Here is a 17,308-nt window from a genome sequence, read left to right as displayed (position 1 = left end):
CTGAGCACGGGGCGCCACGGCCTCCAGAGCACAAGGCTGCCAAGAATTTGGGAGGAGCCCCGCTGGCACCCCAGAGAACACAGCTTGGGATCATTTAGCATTTGGGGGTCTCCCCTCCCTGGTGCTAAGCCAGCTTCTCTTTGTCTCCTACATCTGAAGACAGCCCTTCGTCTCTGCCACCAGCTCCTATCCCGTCACAAGCCCACATACCTTTTACTTACCTGTGAGCTTTTACTCCATGACCCACTCCCCACCCCCACCCCCACCCCCCGCCGGCGGGACCGTCCTGGGCACTCGGATTCTACTTTTCTATATCCTACCCTTCCTACCAATCTTCCCTCTTCCCTGCACTCGGCCCACGGCCCCGCGTCCCTCCTGCCTCTGGATTCCAATCCCGCTGGCAGGTCGGTGCCCTGTAAGCCCAGCATGGGCAGGTACCGCAGTTCAGCTCCAAGGGCAGGAACCTGGTTTGTACATTTCTCACTATCCCAGCACCTAGAACAGTACCTGGCACGTGACAAGAACCGAGTAAATACTGGTTGAATCAATGAATCAGTCGCTGTATCCGTCCCCCTCTAAAATGCCCAGGAAGGTGTCCTGGCACAGAGAGGAGGTTCATCAGTGTTTCTTTTTCCAATTTCTTTTCTTTTCTTTTTTCTTTTTTTTTTTTTTTTTTGGTTATTACACGTGTAGGAGGACTACATGACGACAACAGGTGTGAATTTAATATTTCTGTTGTGCCCTCCCTTGGCACTGGTTACATTCTGGGTTCTACTCCGGTTTCCCTTTTTATTGGTGTGTCCTATCTCCCCAACCTTCCTATAAGCTTTTGGACAACCAGGAGTGACGCAAAGAGGGTGCAGGCCTTCGCTTCTCCCTGCCATACCTAACCGTTAGGCGCCAGGCAGCCAGCAGGCCCTCCGTGGACACCGGCAGGGGTTAAAGAGGGGCAGCCGTGAGCCACTCCAGCCCCAGCCCCGCCGGCACGTCCTGAACCAGGCTGCAGCCGAAGTCCCAGCGCAGCCCATCAGCAGAGGAGGCGAGGGGCACGGAGAGAACGAGGGGGAGGGGTCCTTCCCCTCCCACCTGGGCAGCAGGGGGCATTTCCACCTGCGAGGGCTGCCGTGCCCACTTTGCAGGGCCCGGCTGAGGACTGCAGCCAACAGACAAGAAGCAGGCGCCTCGCCCAGAGCCTGATGCGAGGCGGGGGTCTGAGTGTAAACTTCAGCTTCCTACTTGCCTTCCTGTTTCACTGCAGCCAGCAAGGACAAGAAGAGCATCCTGCCTTTCCTTTTCCTGTTGTGCTCCCCAGCAGTGGGACCAGCCAAGACCCAGAGGTGCCCCCTCTTACCCCACTCCTCACCACACCCCCTGCATGGAACCCCGACCTCCCAACCCTCGGACCCATCAGCTGGCTACCCTGCTTCTCTCGCCCCTCAGCTCCTTGCCCTTCCTATGTCCTCTGCAGCCTCATGTGGCACTCCCCACCATGGGCTCCCTCAGGCCCGCCTCTTACCTGTGCCAGGGGACCTGGGGCAGTGGGCACCCGGGCTCACCTGGGTCCCATCTGTAGAGAGAAGAGAGAGGGCATGAAGGGGCTGCAGGGAAGGGGTGGGGAAGGGGTGAGAGGGCCGGGCCAGACGGGCTTCCTGCCCCAGCAAGAGGCCCCACTCCAGCCTCAGCACCCCAAACCCAGCACCCACATCAGAAACTAACCAAAAAGCGAGGACTGCGCCCCATTCTTTTCCTCAAATTCCCATGCCCTATGAAAGCACCTGCCAGCCCTCTCTTCTTTATCCAGCTCACGCAGTGACTCAGGCATCCGCCTTGCTGCAGCCCAGTCCACCCAACAGTGCCTTCAGCCCTCATAGATGTGCTCAGATACCATCCTTCTAGGGCCCGGGCTCTCATACCCCAAAGGGCAAGAGGAGGGGTGGCCAGAGGTGGGAGAGTGCGGCTGGTGAGGCTACCAGGAGGGAGATGGGGAGAAGCAGGCAGGCCCAGGGAAGGGTAGCCGGGGGCTGCTCAGAGGCTTCCCAGGTGGGAGCAGATAGGAGCAGGTGGGAATGGGGAGCCTTCCACAGTTGGGGAGGGACTGGATCATGGCCTGAAGGTCAAGCCAGAAATGGTGGGAGCTGTGAAGTAGCAGGTCTGGAAGACAGCCAAGGAATCCCTTTCCTCCTGCTGCCCTGTCCCGTGTCCTGCAGCCTCTTGCTCCCATAGATAAGAACCTCTCGGGGCACCTGGGTGGCTCAGTGGTTGAGCATCTGCCTTTGGCTCAGGTCATGATCCCAGGGTCCTGGGATCAAGTCCCACATCAGGTTCCCCATAGGAAACCTCCTTCTCCCTCTGCCTGTGTCTCTGTCTCTCTCATGAATAAATAAATAAAAACTTAAAAAAAGAAGAAAGAAAGAAAGAGAGAGAGAGAGAAAGAAAGAAAGAAGGAAAGAAAGAAAGAAGGAAAGAAAGAAAGAAAGAAAGAAAGAAAGAAAGAAAGAAAGAAAGAAAGAAAGAAAGAAAGAAAGAAAGAAAGAACCTCTCGGCCTTTTTTTGAGGGGTGGGGGGATCATCTGAAATAGAAGTCTTTCCTTTTGGAAATGGTCACCTCTCCCAAGCTCATAGGCCGAGACCAGAACCCGCCCCCCTCTTCCCATTCAGAACCCATGAAACCCCATGGTAGGTCGCAAGCCGGCCAGCGGGGGAGGCACGAGGTTGCCCAGCGGCTCACTGGAGTAGGAAGGACAGAGACGAGATCTGAGGTCCCCTGTCCAAGACGGACACCTTTCCCTTCTGCTGTCCCAGCTCAGGGCCGAGGGGACAGGAGTCCAGGAGGCTGGAAGGTCACCTGGAAGTGGCACTTGGTGGACACACAGAAGACCTCCTCCAGCCAGCGCTGGGGCAGAAGGGATACTGTCTGAATAGCAAGTGGCAGGTGCTGCTCTTCTGGGTCTGTGTTTAGGGGCAGCCACAGTTCCTCTTCCAGAAGCTGAAGAAAGGAGAACTCCCTGCAGGCAGGCACCGCTGGGGGAGGGGGCAGCTCTAGGCACAGAGAGCCTCCCCCTGGCTGCCCTCAAACACCAGTGCCCAAGCTCCAGATGCTGACGTTTGGTGGGGAAGGACGGCTCCACCTATCCAAACTCTGCGCGCACCAGCCCCCTGGCTTCCTCCGGAAGCTCACCCCGACCTCCCTACTGCGCCCTCCCACAGCACCCACTGTGTCCACCGCCTCAACGCCCCACTAACGATGCTCTCCGTGGGGTCACTCGCCAGCCGTGCCCGTCTGCTCCTAACACCTTGCTGCACACATGCCAGGCTCTACTAGGAATGAGCAACTCAGGTGTCACGGACCTCCCCCCCCCCCACCCAGCTGGGTCCCCTGCCTAGGACGTGGCATGAAGATTTCTCAAGGTTTGTGAGCCCCAAGGAACACTGGTTGGGGGAGGCAGCATCGTCTCCCCGGGGATGTGGGAACCCCCACTCTCGTGGGACCGCCTCTTTCTTCGGCAGGACCTGGTCCCCCAGGAGAGGTGTCTGAACTATGCTCCCATGGGCTGTGTCGGGCCCAGAGTTGGCGCCTCCAGCCACCCCCCGCCCCATTGGGAGTTCTGTCCTATATGCCCTCGGTCCCTGCCTGAGGCTGGTCAGCAGCAACCACGCTGGGGAGCAGAGCCAAGCCCTGCTCCCCTGGTAACCGTGGATTCAGGACACCATGCACTCTCTGGATAGGAGAAAAACTAATGGCCCTGAACTCTGGAGTGTTTATTACTGAGCCCAAAGGGCTGTTTTATGATGATGATCTATGATAGAAACTGTGTTCAGAAAAGCTGGGAGCACGCACGCATGTGTGTGCGCGTGTTGCCAACAGGGGCTGCTTCCAAAAGCAATTCCTGGAAAAAGTTCTGCTTCTCCCCCAACTCCCTGGCTCTGTGCTGACGGCCTTTGAGTTCCGAAGAGCCCAAAGCAACAAAAATAAAACCTCCTGTGTCCCAGAGAAAGGAAACGTATCTCAGGGACCCCAGCTAATGGGTGAACTAAGCCCACAGGGTGAACACCCTGCAGGTGCAGGCTTAGCAATGATTTATCTGGGAGACACTTCTCATTGTCCCCTCTCAGGGTGCTGTTAACCACTACTCTGGGGCCAGAGAGACAAAATCAGGAGTGAATGGACTCATGGGACTAAACACTACCTAGGCCTAGACCCTTCTCTGCATGGCTCCCAGCCAAGGTGGAGAGCTCTCCTTTCTGGATTCCTTGGCTGCCCCCTATTTCTACCTTTGGAAGCCACTGTAGTTGGACTGAAGAGGCTGTTTACTTGGCACCGAGGCACCTGGGCCTACCGAGTTATATTCCCAAACTGGCACACCTGACCTCGCACAGAACCAAAGAGCCCCAGAAATACTGCCCCAGTGGGTCCACCCCCGCTCTCAGAAACCCCCAGGGCAGCCGGAAGGGCCCCCTGAACACCTATGCAAGCTGGTCTCCCACTCCTACTTTGTGGGCCTGGGCCTCCCCTACCCCACAGATGTCACTTCACCCCAAGGCACACGCAAGGGGGCTGGAAAGGTGAGCCCAGCCCGCTCACCTGCTCTCCCAGGTGTTTCAGGCCCTCTGTCACGAGGAGGGCTTCCCTGGGAGCACTGCCACCCAGAAGCCCCCTGCCGAGGCCTCTGATGCCTTTTTTGAGGCTGTCCCCACCTTTCTGATCTCCTGATTCACTGAGGCAGAGTAGCAGGAAGGCCTGGGCCCTGGCGGGCAAGGGGAAAGCGGGCAGCGGCAGGAGGCCAGGGCCCGGGTTCAGGGCTGGCTCCCTCCACACCCCCACATCGTGGCTCTGGTTCTGTTTCCCTGACACAAGCAGGACAAAGCTTGACTCTGCATGGGGGCTGGCAGAGAAGATGAAAGCTGGGGGTGAAACGGCTTCAGGAAGATCCAAGAATAAATAAACACGGGAAAGAACATCACGGTTGCCAGGCCCTTCTGACAGAGTGAGCGCCGAGCATGAAGGAGAGGCTCTTCTCGAAGGAAGGCATTCCCGTCACAGAATCTGAGAACATAAGGAGCTGATGAGGGGGCTTTAGAGCTTATTCGGGCCAACACTCTCACTTCAAGGAGGAGGCAAGAGCTAGGGCACAGTGGCCCAGCAGGTGAGCGGTACAGCCAGGCCAGAGCAGGGCTGGGAAACCCAAGAAGGCCACCCCGAGGGCAGGCACCCAGTACTTGCATGTGAGGTCCCTGCTCCAGGGCCCGAGGAGACGGACATAGGAATGAAATCGGTTCTCACTTTCAAGGAGTTTCACATACAGTCCACAATTTTTTAAAAATAAAAAATTGGGGGCTCCCTGGGTGGCTCAGCAGTTTAGTGCCTGCCTTTGGCCCAGGGCGTGATGCTAGAGACCCGGGATCGAGTCCTGCATCAGGCTCCTGCATGGAGCCTGCTTCTCCATCTGCCTCTCTCTCTCTGTGTCTATCATGAATAAATAAATAAAATCTTTTTAAAAAAATTTAAAAAATAGACTACTTGCAGATACTGCAAAAGGTTCAGAGTCTCAAAAAGTGTTAAAACAAAAACTTTCTCAATCATCCAACTCCCAGGAACCTCCCTAGAATCAGCCCTTTTTTCATAATGGTTTCTTATCTCTCCCTCACCTTCCAGAAATTCTCTTGCTCATTATTAATTCGATTGCTCATTATCTTGGCATTAAGCTGCTTGTTGCTCAGATTTACCTAGAACCCAGGGGGCTGGCTGCAAGCTGGCTAGAAACTCCTGCCACACAAAGTAATGGAATCAAGGCTCCACGGCACAGAGGCTTTGAGGTCAGATGGATGTGGGTTCAAACTCTGAATCCCCCAGTGACCGGCAGGGAGAGCCAGGGACTCAAGTGTAACCCGGTCAAGCCTCGGCTGCCCGGCTGGCAAGAAGACTAAGCACTTGGAAGGGGTCATCTGAGATTAGCAGCACTGTGTGAAGCGCCCAGCACACGGTAGGTAGGTGGTAGGGGGTCCCTCAGGAGTCATGATTAATACCACTTGTCCCAGAACTTGGCGGTGACCTCCCTTCTGGCAAAAGCATTTCAGCATCTGGTCCCCCCCACCCCACCCTCTCCTCTTCAGTCCATCTTCTGCCCGAGGCATTCCCTGCCCCATCTCTTAGGCCTGGCCTCTCCTCTCCTGAGGGCACTCCCCTCCCTCTCTCTTCCATCTGAACTTTTGTAAACACTCCTGTGGGTCAGGTGTTCTGAGTGCCTTACATTTGCTAAATCATCTAACCCTTGGGACAGGAGGTAGTTAGGAGATTTTTTCTTTAAATCCCTAATATAGAGATCAGTAGACTGAGGCCCAGTAGTACTAAGTAACCTGTCTGAAGTCACAAAAGGTGGAAGTGGCTCAGCTGGGGCTTGGGCCAGGCCCCGGGCTCCAGAATCCATATTCTCGACCACTGCCCCCCACTGTCCCTCCCGGGCACTTCACAGGCCAACAGGTGGGGAGCAAGCACAAGGCCCGGGGCACAGAGAAAGATGGAAAAGCCACCCGGCCCCACAGAGACCAGTACGGGCAGCTGACCCCGGGCCTGGCCTGCTGGAGGTTCGAGAGCAAAAGCTGCCTGTTTTCATCTCAGGGTCCTCATGCGGCCAACCCTGAAGAGTCACTTATGTGGAGCAACTGCTGACTTGGAAGATTCCAAGCAATGATTTCGGACTGCATGTGGGAACAAGGGGCCGGTGACAGGTCGGGGTCCTGGAAGAGCACCCGCTTCACTTTCCCGGGCTCTCCACTGCCTGCTGCACCCTCTCTCTAGAAGCTCCTGAGACTCTCATTGGCATCCCGGAGCTGGCCTGGCTGCTGTAGGCCGAGGGCCCAGCTACCCCTGGGGCACAGGCTTGGCTCACAGGTGGGTGGGCCACTCGCCCAGATGGAGGCCTGGGTCAGTTCCTCTGGGGGTAGCCCGGGCCTTGGAGCCCTGGAGCCCTGGGGGGGGGGGGCTGGATGGGAGGCCACCAGCCAGCACTGGGGCGGGGGGACCCTGGGCCCTGGGGAGGTAGCTGGGGGGGGAGGCCACAGGTCACTTCTTGGGGAAGAGCCTGGGCCCTGGAGCCCTGGAACCCTGAGGGGGGGGCCTGGATGGGAGGCCCTGGTCAGTCCCCTGGGGCGGGGGAGCCTGGGGCCCTGGAGCCCTGGAGCCCTGGGGGGGGGGTGGGCCTGGTAGGGAGACCCTAGTCAGTTCCTCCAAGGGGAGCCCGGGCCCTGGAGCCCTGGAGCCCGGGGTGGGGGGGGGGGGGGGCTGGATGGGAGGCCACCAGCCAGCCCTGGGGGTGGGGAGCCCAGGCCCTGGAGCCCTGGGGGGGCCTGGAGGGGAGGCCACCAGCCGGTCCTGGGGTCCGGGCCCTGGAGCCCTGGGGGGGCCTGGAGGGGAGGCCACCAGCCGGTCCTGAGGGGGAGCCTGGGCCCTGGAGCGCTGGGGGGGCCTGGAGGGGAGGCCACCAGCCGGTCCTGGGGGGGAGCCTGGGCCCTGGAGCGCTGTGGGGGCCTGGAGGGGAGGCCACCAGCCGGTCCTGGGGGGGAGCCTGGGCCCTGGAGCCCTGGGGGGGCCTGGAGGGGAGGCCACCAGCCGGTCCTGGGGGGGGAGCCTGGGCCCTGGAGCCCTGGGGGGGCCTGGAGGGGAGGCCACCAGCCGGTCCTGGGGGGGGAGCCTGGGCCCTGGAGCCCTGGGGGGGCCTGGAGGGGAGGCCACCAGCCGGTCCTGGGGGGGGAGCCTGGGCCCTGGAGCCCTGGGGGGGCCTGGAGGGGAGGCCACCAGCCAGCCCTGGGGGTGGGGAGCCCAGGCCCTGGAGCCCTGGGGGGGCCTGGAGGGGAGGCCACCAGCCGGTCCTGGGGGGGAGCCTGGGCCCTGGAGCGCTGAGGGGGCCTGGAGGGGAGGCCACCGCCGCCCCCCCCCCCCCCGGCTCCCCCCCCCCCCCCGCCCGGCCGCGCGTGCCCCTTTCCCCTGGCCTGGGGCCCTGGGCCCTGGGCCGCCTATTTTTAGCTCCTGACACCTGGGTATTTTGCAGCCGCAGGATGTCCGGTTTGGAGTCTCTTTCTGGGAATCCCACACGCGGCTGTTGTAAACAGCCCCACGCAGCGGCCGGCGGGAGGCGGCTCCCCTCCTGCGGGGCGAGATGAATCAAACAGGAAGCAGCCGTAACCATGGCAGCGGCGCCCGGGCTCCCGGGGGTGGGAAAAGAGCCCTTCCTGGCTCCGGGCCCCTGGCCAGTCCCCCGCCGGCCGGTCCCCGGGCGCCCCCCCCTCCCCCCCGGGCCCAGGCGAGCACCGGGAAGCCCTGAGCTCGCGCCCCCGCCCCCGCCCCCGCGGCGCGGCCCGACCCCGACCCGGAGCCGGAGCCCTCGGAGCCCTCGGAGCCCTCGGAGCCCTCGGAGCCCGGTTCCCACTTACCCTCACTGCCCTGCGCCCGGGGCTCCAACCCCGGAGATAGGAAGTTCGCCCTGATACCTAACCACCATCTCTCCGATCACAAGCAAGACGACCTGAGCAGCCAAGGTGGGGGCCCCATCTGCAAGGTGGGGAGAGGGGGGAGGCTCCTGGGCCTCGGCCCTGCCCTCCCCCAGGCCCCGCTGCCCGCTTAGACCAGCTGCTCCCTCTGAGCCGCCAGCCCCAGACAGTCTTTCTCAAGGGCCAGCGCTTGCCCCAACAGGAAGCACGGTCCCCGCCCCGGGGCTGCTCTCAGGGCTGCTCCTTCTCCCCTCCAAGCTCTCCTGTTCCTTCCCTCAGCTTGGGGGGGCCCCTCCTCGGCCGGGCCACATCTTGTCCCCTGCGCCCACCGGCTCCGCCTCTGCCACCTGCCCGGGAGCCAGGAGTCAGGCCTTCCTTGGCTGCTCCCTCCAGTGCCACCCAGGAGGCCCCTCAGTCCGCGCCAGAGGCTGCCCGGGGGGCCCCGAAATCATGAGATTAATAATGATCCTTATTATTATCTTATTCTAATTGCTAATGAATGAGATTAGCAACGATCCATAGCCACGTCCTGAATGCCCACTGCGCGCCGGTTACCGCTGAGTGACACCTGACCTGCACTGTGTCCCGGTTGGTCCTCACTAAAACCCCCGTCTGGAAGTGGAAGGTACCGTTAGTAGCCTCCTCTCACAAAGGGGAAACTGAGGTGCAGCATTTTTAAGGAAATTGCGGAGGCTGCACAGCTCTGTGGGTGGGCTTCTGGGGCTCCAGAACCTAAGCTCCTAATCCTGGGGCTGCGGGTGCACAAGTGCACCCACCTCCCCAGGTGGGGAGTGAGGCCAGCGGGGGGCCAGGGGCCACAGCGGATCGGGGCATCCGAAGGCCCCGGCGGGACTCCCACAGTGTGCTACTCTTCCACCCAGAAAACAGCGCCTGCAACAAAAATAAAAACCGAGATAGTCATCTCTGCCTGGGCCCTTCAGATGCCTTTTGTCTCCAGGAGGCACTCCCAAACCCGTCTTCACTTCCTTTTGCATCTTATGTTTTCCCTGTTTTGTTAAATGTACATGTTACCGTTTTATTGTTTCCTGTAAGCAAGCGGCCTCCAGCAGGACGGAACCGAACAAGCCAACCTCCCAGGGCTGCCATGGAGGATCAAACGCTGCGTGAAAGCACTCTGGAAGCTGTCAAGCACTGTAGAAAACGCAGGTTGCATAACCAGAGCAAGTCACCCGTGGAGCGGCTACTTGGGAGTGAATTCCCTCGGGAGAAGAAGCTTGCTCTCCCTCCCTCTCTCTCTCTCTCCACCTCCCCCCTCCTTCCAGGCCTCAGACACACAGGCAGGCCCGGAGCAGGTGGAGAGATGGAGGCCCCCACCGGTGCAGAACAGAGCACCCTCCTTTAGGACGGACTCCTGGGGACTGGGAACACAGCCAAAGGCCATCAGTGCCCTTGGACCTGGGGCAGGGGAAGGCAGAGGCCACCGCAGAGGCCGGGGCCTGCTCCAGGGCCTGGGGGCGTCGCAGATAGAGGAGTCCCTGAATAGCAATAAGCTATGAATGCTGGCACTCACAGGATGCCACATTAATATTAATGACAGTAAGTGCCCAGAGATCCCCATCCCAGTTGCGCCTGGGTATCCCCCTTGTTTGGCCTATTCCTTTTTGGAAGATGGCAGAGGTCTACTATCAGGGCGATTTCCCCAGCGACACGATTCCCTTCTGCAGCCAGGGTTCTGCGGCTGCCCTTGGGACTCGGTGGGCCAGAGTTTTTCCAGACCACAAAATCCAGCCAGGGTGCTTATACAGCCTTCAGGGAACTCAGTAAACAGATGCGTGGTCCTGGGTACTGATCTGGACAAACCAGCTGGGAAGGACAATTTCTGGCCAACTGGGAATTGGATGAGATGAAAATGTACGATCGTGGGAGGTGGAGATCACTGAAAAGGCAGCATGTGCAGTGTCATCGCATTTTTGTAGGAAATATGACATATAAGGGCAGGCCAGGGAACAGGGAGGTGTGAAGAGGTATTGTGGCAGTGGTCTCTGACCGCTGGGGCTGGAATGTTTCTCAGTTTTTAAATTTTCGCTTGTCTGTGTAGTCCAATCATCTACAATGCACAAGACCTACATCTATAATAATAATAATAATAATAATAAACAAAATATAGGGACGCCTGGGTGGCTCAGCGGTTGAGTGTCTGCCTTCAGCTCAGGGCGTTATCCCGGGGTCCAGGATCAAGTTCCACAACAGGCTTCCTGTGAGCCCGCTTCTCCCTCTGCCTATGTCTCTGTCTCTCTCTGTGTGTCTCTCATGAATAAATAAATAAAACCTTAAAAGGAAAACTGAATATATATGTACACACACACACACACACACACACACAGATAAAGATGTCACAATGGGTAGTGAAGTCAAGGCTCAACTTCTGGTTCCCATGGGAGCTAGGACAACAGGCTTTCCTGGACTCCATGCATTATATGCTCGGGCCCTCCCTGCGTTTGAGGTTCTGTATTATTTACAATCTAGTGTCCCCTGCCTCTCCTGAACCACACAGAGGGGCTAGCTCAGGGCCGGGCACCATGTCAGGTCTTACTTAATGAATGCCTGTAGGCTGAATAATGATCATTTCCTGAAAGAAATGCCTCCTGCCTCTTCCAGGGCCACAGTGCTGGGAATACTCACTGCTGACATCACTGAACTTCCCATCCCTCCTCTGCTTCATGCTCCTCTTAAGAGCTGCCAGGGAGGGGCGAAAATAAAGGTCACTCCAGCAGATGCTGGCAAGGTATTCGACATAGGGCCATCAGGGCGGTCCCATCCCAGACCCTCCCCAGTGCCAGCTGGCCCGGAGGCCCTTGGGTCCTCCTGCATCCTGCCTCACTGGAGGAGCCGGGGGGGCGGTGCAGTGAAAGAGAGAAGGGGTCCACCCTGTGACTTCTGGCTACGGACTCCCACTATTCCAGGCCCTCATGGGTGGAGGAATCTGGAACAGTGATTTTGGCCTGGTTTTCTTCTGTGAACTGGGGCTGGGCCCAGTTTCTGTTCTTCGTGTCTTTAACATTCCCTATCCCTGACCTTCAAAAAATATGAACAATAACATCAATAATGATGAATACTCTGTGTGCACTGGCTTCATACCGGGCATGACTCCGACATTATGTACTTTAATCTTGACAGCAACTCCATGAGGTTGAAACTATTATTATCTTCACCATACAGAGATGGAGAAACTGAGGCAAACACAGCCAGCCACGTGCCCAAGGTTGTCTGCAGGAGAACGAGGGACTAGCAGAAGCTAGAAGGGGCATCCCATTCCTCCCTCTGTGTCCTTACTGGAAGGCTCCGGTGCCAGGCCTTGCAACGGGCACAGAAGGATCCAAGGGCAGTAATTCACATCTGTAGGGGGCCTCGGAGCCTACCATGCGTTTGCATACGCATCGCATCGGAGGAAACTCCCACTTGAAGACTCAGGGCCCTGTGCAGCTTGGCACAAGGGTCCCCGGCCATTGGGAACCAAGCCCATTGGGAACCAAGCCGCGTCTTTGGCCTCAGGAGGGGTTCATGTCTTCCCCTAGATCCTACAATCCGCCTGGCCCATCTCTGAAGATGGTTCTGCAGGCCGGGAAGGGAGACGCAGGTCCTCTAGAACCAGGGAGATGAGGCCTGCGCTCAGCCCCTCGCCCCGGTGGGGGTGGGGGTGGGGGTGCTGTGCCAGCACCTCCTCGGGCGTCTCCACCGTGACTCACTCCTGGGACCCAGGGGAAACACAGCCCTGCTGCTGCGGGCAAACATTGCCTGCCTCCCGCCCCGCCTCCAGCTCCCCGCCTCCACATTTGCTAACCGAAACCGGGCTGCTGCTATTTTTAACCCTCCAGCTCCCCCTGGCCTGGGGCTCCCCCCTTCACCCCACCCCCACCCCCTGCCCCAACCGGGTGCCACCAGCCCGTCATTCTGAGAGCAGTTCTCTAACCTGAACGCCCCGGCGGGTGCAGCGGATGCCCGGGCAGGTTTGTGGGGCAAGCAAAACAAGACGGTTACAGCCCAGTTGCCGAATTCCCCCACCCCGGACTCTTTCCGAACCTGTGGCTCTCCCAGCCGCCCCGCCTTTCCCAGCCTTCCTGGGAGCTGGGGGAGGCAGGAATGAGACTTCCTGGGAGTGAGGGCAGAAGCCCCAGGTGGGCTCCTGGGAATGGGCTGTGCAGGAGCTGAGCTGCACTCCCGAGCAGGAATGGGGGACCCCTCGTGCTTCCCAGGGCAGAGGCTCTCCCTGAAGGCCCGAGGGCTCGGGCTACCAGGGTTTCCAATCCCTGCAGGCAACATGGGGGAAAAAAGGAAGTGGGGAGGAGCATGGTGGGGATGGTGAGTTTAGCCCTGTGCCCTCCTTACTAAAAGTCCCCTCCCCATCCTGCTGTGGAGGTTCTGGAGGTTAAGCTTGGGAGTGAAGGCCTGGGAGGCAGCGAGGCCAGGGGGCTTGGGCACTGAGCAGTCTAAAGGAGGCCCAGGGTAGAGTGCCAACTGAGGCAGTGGGGTGGGAAGGGGTTGGGCAGAGGGCTCTCCTCTTACCTGGGGGCTCCTCTGCTGCTCAGGTCTCTAAGGGCTCAGGTCTCTAAGGAACAGCTTCCAGCTCCCTGCAGCCTCAGCTCTCAGCCCCCCAGGTAAAACCCTCTCCCTTTGTGGCAGGAAGAGGTTGCAGATGAGAGGGTCTGAGGGCTTCTTGCCCCCATGTTAGCCTCCTGAGAGGGGGAAGGGGTAGGACTTCAGGGGAGCTAGCTGATGTCTGTGCCCTGGGCTGAGAGAGTCTCACCCACTTTGGGGAGCAGATTCCAAGGGCCCAGGAGAGGCTCTGGGGACACCGGGTCAAGGGACTCCTTCACGCCTTCTCTCCTGTCCGGACCCCTGATCCGGCCAGCCACGGCCCTCTCCTCTGCTGTGTCTTCTCTGGCTCCTGCCCTGGATCTCTCTGGTCTGTTGTCTCTTCCAGGGCCAGGTCCTCTCTAAGTCTCAACCCTCTCCACAGTGATTCCAGAGCCAGGCAAATAAATCTCAGTGGCTACCGAGGCAGCCAGGCTAGACCCAGAGAGGAGGGACTTGGCACGGGAGTTCCCAGGTGGGGAGATGGGGAGGAAGGGGATGAGGTGGGAGGAAGGTGAGGCTGGAGCGTCAGGAATGGGGTGGTGCTTGAGAGCTCCTGGGGTGAGGCCCGGCCTTTCCCCACTCCCTAACATGTGTCTGGTGCCTGCGGAAGGCCCTGGACTCACCCAGGCTGGAAGGAAAAGGCCCCTGCTACTCGGAGCAATGGAGCAGCCTGGATTTCAGCCCTGTCCAGCTGCCCCTCCTCTTCTCCCCCTCGGCCAAACTCTGGGGGCTACTTGGGGAGCAGAGACCCTGCTGCCTGCCAGGGCAGGAAACAGGCCTTGTCCTCGGCCAGTGCTCCACCCAGGTCCCCTACCTGGATCCAGGCAGCTCCCAGGCACACTCAGAGGCTCTGAGGGCTCGCTTTTGGTCTGGACAGGTGACAGAAGGCATCAGTGTCACCCTCTCAAGCAGGCCTCTCCTGGCCACCCTACCTCAGGGTGTCCCACCTTGCTATCCTCTATTGCTGCACCCAGTTCATTTCCTCTTTAGGGCTTATCACAATGTGTAACTAGATACATACACTCATTTCTTTCCTGGCCTCAAGTGGAAGTTCCCTGAGGTCAGACGTTCTGCCTTTGTGTTCAGTGCATATCTGTGCCCGGTACCTGGCACCCAGCAGGGCCAGGAAGCCTCCACTGGATAAAAAAATAGCTGAATGATGGGCTCGGTAGATGGGGCCGCCTGGCTGCCAACAGCACCTTTGCAGTAGATGCTCGACAGTTCCAGGATTTCCTCAGGGAGGAGAAAGCAGGATGTAACAGGAAGAGCAAGGTCAGGAAGGCTGGCACCCCCCGAGGAAAGGTCAAGGCCCAGTCAGTAACCAACCATCCCCATCTGGCCCACTGCATCATGCCGAGTGTGGACCTGTGCACGTGTGCACCCAGAGCGGATGCGTGGGTAAGTCCTGGACCGGTCTTGGAAGACTTGAGTTTCGTCCCAGATCTTCCTCTTTATGGCCCCGTGTCCTTGGACAAACCACAAAGCCTTATGGGTCTCAGTCTTCTCAGAAAGAAAAAAAAAACGACAAGGACGGTCCCCCGTTGGGTCCTCAAACGCAGCTCTGCGCCAGAATCACCCGAAGCACGTGCTATGATCCAGATTCCTAGGCCCCAACCCTGCAGATTCTAGGTTGGTCTGGAATGGGGCCTAAGGCTCTTTGTTTTTCACACACTCCCAGGTGACTGAAGCAAATGGTTCAAGAACTGGCGCTTGAGGACCGCGGATGAGATCGTGCTTTTCAGCAAACAGCTGGACTTCTATTAAAAAGCCACGCTTACCCAGGTAGACATTCCCCCAAAACAGGTCCACGTATCCCACACAGAGCAATAAACTGCAAAGGTGCACAACCACACGGCTGGCATACATCTGCACTACACGTGTGCCCACTCCCCAAACACCCAGTACGGAGCCACCACACGGATCACCTGGAACTGCCCGGGGGCACACAGACAGACCCCCCACCACAAACCCGGTGCGCGCACACACCCAGCACATGCTGACCCACACTAAACAGACGCTCTCCTGAATTTATTTTGCCTCTGGGAACTGGTCCAGGACCAAAGGAGCTATGCTCTGCTGATGAAAACATCCCTCCCGCCTCTGCCACCCCCACTCCTACCCCTTGCCCCAGGCAGCAGGCTGTCTGCCTCCCCCTGGTAGAAGGAGGGCTGCTGGAGGAGCACAGCGGAGAGATGGAATGAGGGGAGGTACAGAGTCCTCCCCAAAATCCAGCAGCCCCTCCTCTTCTTCCGCTCCCCCCAACCCAGGAGATGCAAAGGGGCCTACGCCCAGGCACCCCCATTGGTGCTCACTCAAACCACTCGCCCAGATTCCCAGGCCCTGGTCCTCGGGAGCCAGAAGGGCTAGGGAGGTGGCTCGATCTAGGGACTCCTCCTAATACTCAGGCTTCTAAGGAAAGGGCTGTCTGGGGGCACCTTCCTGCAGCCCAAAGGCCCGGGTCCCCGGGGAAGGTTACCACAGAAACAGGGGGGAAATATCACAGGGAAACACAATAGCCGGCAGGGTCACCTGCTGACCAGGCTTCCTGCTGTGTTGCCCACCGCTACCCCCCCCAACACACACACACACACACACACACACACACACACACCATCTCACGGCCCTCATGGCCTCCTCCTCTGGCCTCAGCTTGGGCCTCCTCACCATTGCTCTCCTTCCTGCCTCCCCTGGGCTGGGGGAAGCAGCCTTAGACAGAAAGTGCCCCTCTACGGTTCTCAACAACATCAGGGATGGCCCAGAGCTGAGCCCCCCACTCCTAATCCTACCAACGCCCCCACCACAGGAAATCAAAGCTTCCTGCCCCAGAGGAAGTGCCCCATCTAGTGAACAAATCCAACATACACAAATGCACAGTCCTGGACAGATGCCCCCCCACCCCCAACCCAAGCTCCCAGGCCTTACTCTGGCCCTGCTTCTAGCAATACCTCACGTCACTGCACGCCCCAGTCTTACGTCTGGCCAGGGCCAACGTTTGACAGGTGGGCATGGGCAGGACCTGAGCCAGGCCAGGGAAGGGGAAGGCCAGGGGAATGGGCACCAACAGAGTTAGAGGGTCTGGTTCCAGGCCCACTCGGCCTACATTCCCTGGCTGGGTGACCCTGGGCCTTGCATTAGCTCATCTTCTCTCAGGCCCCCGCCAACTTCAAGATTCCCAGCTGTTAATGAAAGGCCAGGAGAAAGAGAAAGAGGAGGTTGGGGCTGCACCAGCTTCTGCCTTCCAGGGCCTTGGGCTGGGCAAGCAGGCCTACAACTACAGGAGGGGCCCCACTCCCCACCCCATCACACAGGAGTTCATCACTCCCAAGGGTTGTAAATGAGGACGGAGGAGAGGACAGAGAAAGAAAGGGTTCCAACTCCCATTCCAAGGATGAAAGCTGGGGTCCGTCCATCATCCCTGAAGGAAGCTGGAGGCAGTCCAAGGGCCCCCCACACTGGACGCCGGTCCATTTCTTTCGAGCCAACCTCTCTTCCTCTGGGAAGCGCACCTGAAATGTTGTCCCCATTTTATGGATGGGGAAACTGAGCTTCAGTGTCAAAGCAGAGCGACCAGTCTAGATTCTGGGGATGATCGATGCAAGACCCGAACGCAAACTTGCCAGCTTCAGGATCCCAGCTTAAGACCAAGTGGCCAGAGAGACACCTGCCCAGGTGCTGAGCCTGAGAACGCAGAGGCCTCAGGAGAACACTGCCCCGGGGCTGTTCTAGAAGTAACACCAAGAGGCAGCTCTGAGCCTGTTCCTACCCAGCATGAGGAACATCAGGGGACGAACGGCAGGGAAGGAGTCGCAACCGGTCCAGACCTGGTTCCAGTCTAGGTTCGCTGGGCACAACACAGCGGGATTGCTTTGTGCCTTAGTTTCCCTCTAAAGGGACTACAGAGAAGAAGAAAATTACTTATAAACTGAGGTGCGCAGAGGGCACACAGAGAGTGAGGGGGGTGAGCTGACAAGCAACGAGGAGCTAAGGGTGGCTTGCAGAAGCCAGAGACGGAGCCGGCGCAGTACAAGAGGGCTGGCATGAGGAGTGGGGAGAGAAGTGTGCGGGCAGCCAAGCCACTTTAGGGACCCGGCCTATGGGGTCCTTGTTGGGGAGATGTGGGCTGCCAAAGCACCCCATTAGGGGGTAGGGAACTGAGCCACAGTCTCCTTTCTTTCAGCCCAGGGGCTGGGCAGTGGTCTTGAGGAAGGTCCCCATGGGTCCTGTTGCA

At 58.9% G+C, this 17,308-nt stretch overlaps 1 protein-coding gene and 1 long non-coding RNA gene across 14 annotated transcripts in view; one reads left to right on the top strand and one right to left on the bottom strand.

Moving 5' to 3' along the window:
* HDAC7 (histone deacetylase 7) overlaps window positions 1-17,308 on the bottom strand; it is a 38,738-nt gene that overhangs the window by 19,529 nt on the left and 1,901 nt on the right. For 5 of the 10 annotated variants that reach the window (XM_077870320.1, XM_077870322.1, XM_077870313.1 and 2 more), the window contains exon 2: window positions 1,517-1,567. Coding sequence is in view for 3 of the 10 variants with exons in the window: in XM_077870313.1 (XP_077726439.1) it covers window positions 1,517-1,567 (51 nt within the window). In the remaining 7 variants the exon portion in view is untranslated. Of the gene's footprint in view, window positions 1-1,516; window positions 1,568-2,845; window positions 2,871-8,030; window positions 8,124-8,427; window positions 8,766-9,516; window positions 9,661-16,843; window positions 16,875-17,308 lie in introns of those variants that run through there. The other 5 variants (XM_077870314.1, XM_077870319.1, XM_077870316.1 and 2 more) reach the window with 5 other exon arrangements.
* LOC144296929 (uncharacterized) lies at window positions 6,194-14,915 on the top strand. Of its 4 annotated transcripts, XR_013363857.1 has the most exons (6): window positions 6,194-6,478; window positions 6,617-6,889; window positions 8,046-8,532; window positions 8,994-9,109; window positions 9,538-11,230; window positions 14,759-14,915. It is a non-coding gene; the product is annotated as an uncharacterized LOC144296929 (long non-coding RNA). The 4 variants fall into 4 exon arrangements; XR_013363859.1 differs by lacking the exon at window positions 14,759-14,915 and adding an exon at window positions 11,665-12,138 and having other exon boundaries at window positions 6,195-6,889; XR_013363856.1 differs by having other exon boundaries at window positions 6,462-6,889.

The sequence above is a fragment of the Canis aureus genome, chromosome 25, assembly GCF_053574225.1.
Source record: "Canis aureus isolate CA01 chromosome 25, VMU_Caureus_v.1.0, whole genome shotgun sequence".
NCBI classification, from domain to species: Eukaryota; Metazoa; Chordata; class Mammalia; order Carnivora; family Canidae; genus Canis; species Canis aureus.
Note: the sequence above shows the minus strand (reverse complement) of the source record. Positions and strands in the feature narration are given on the sequence as shown.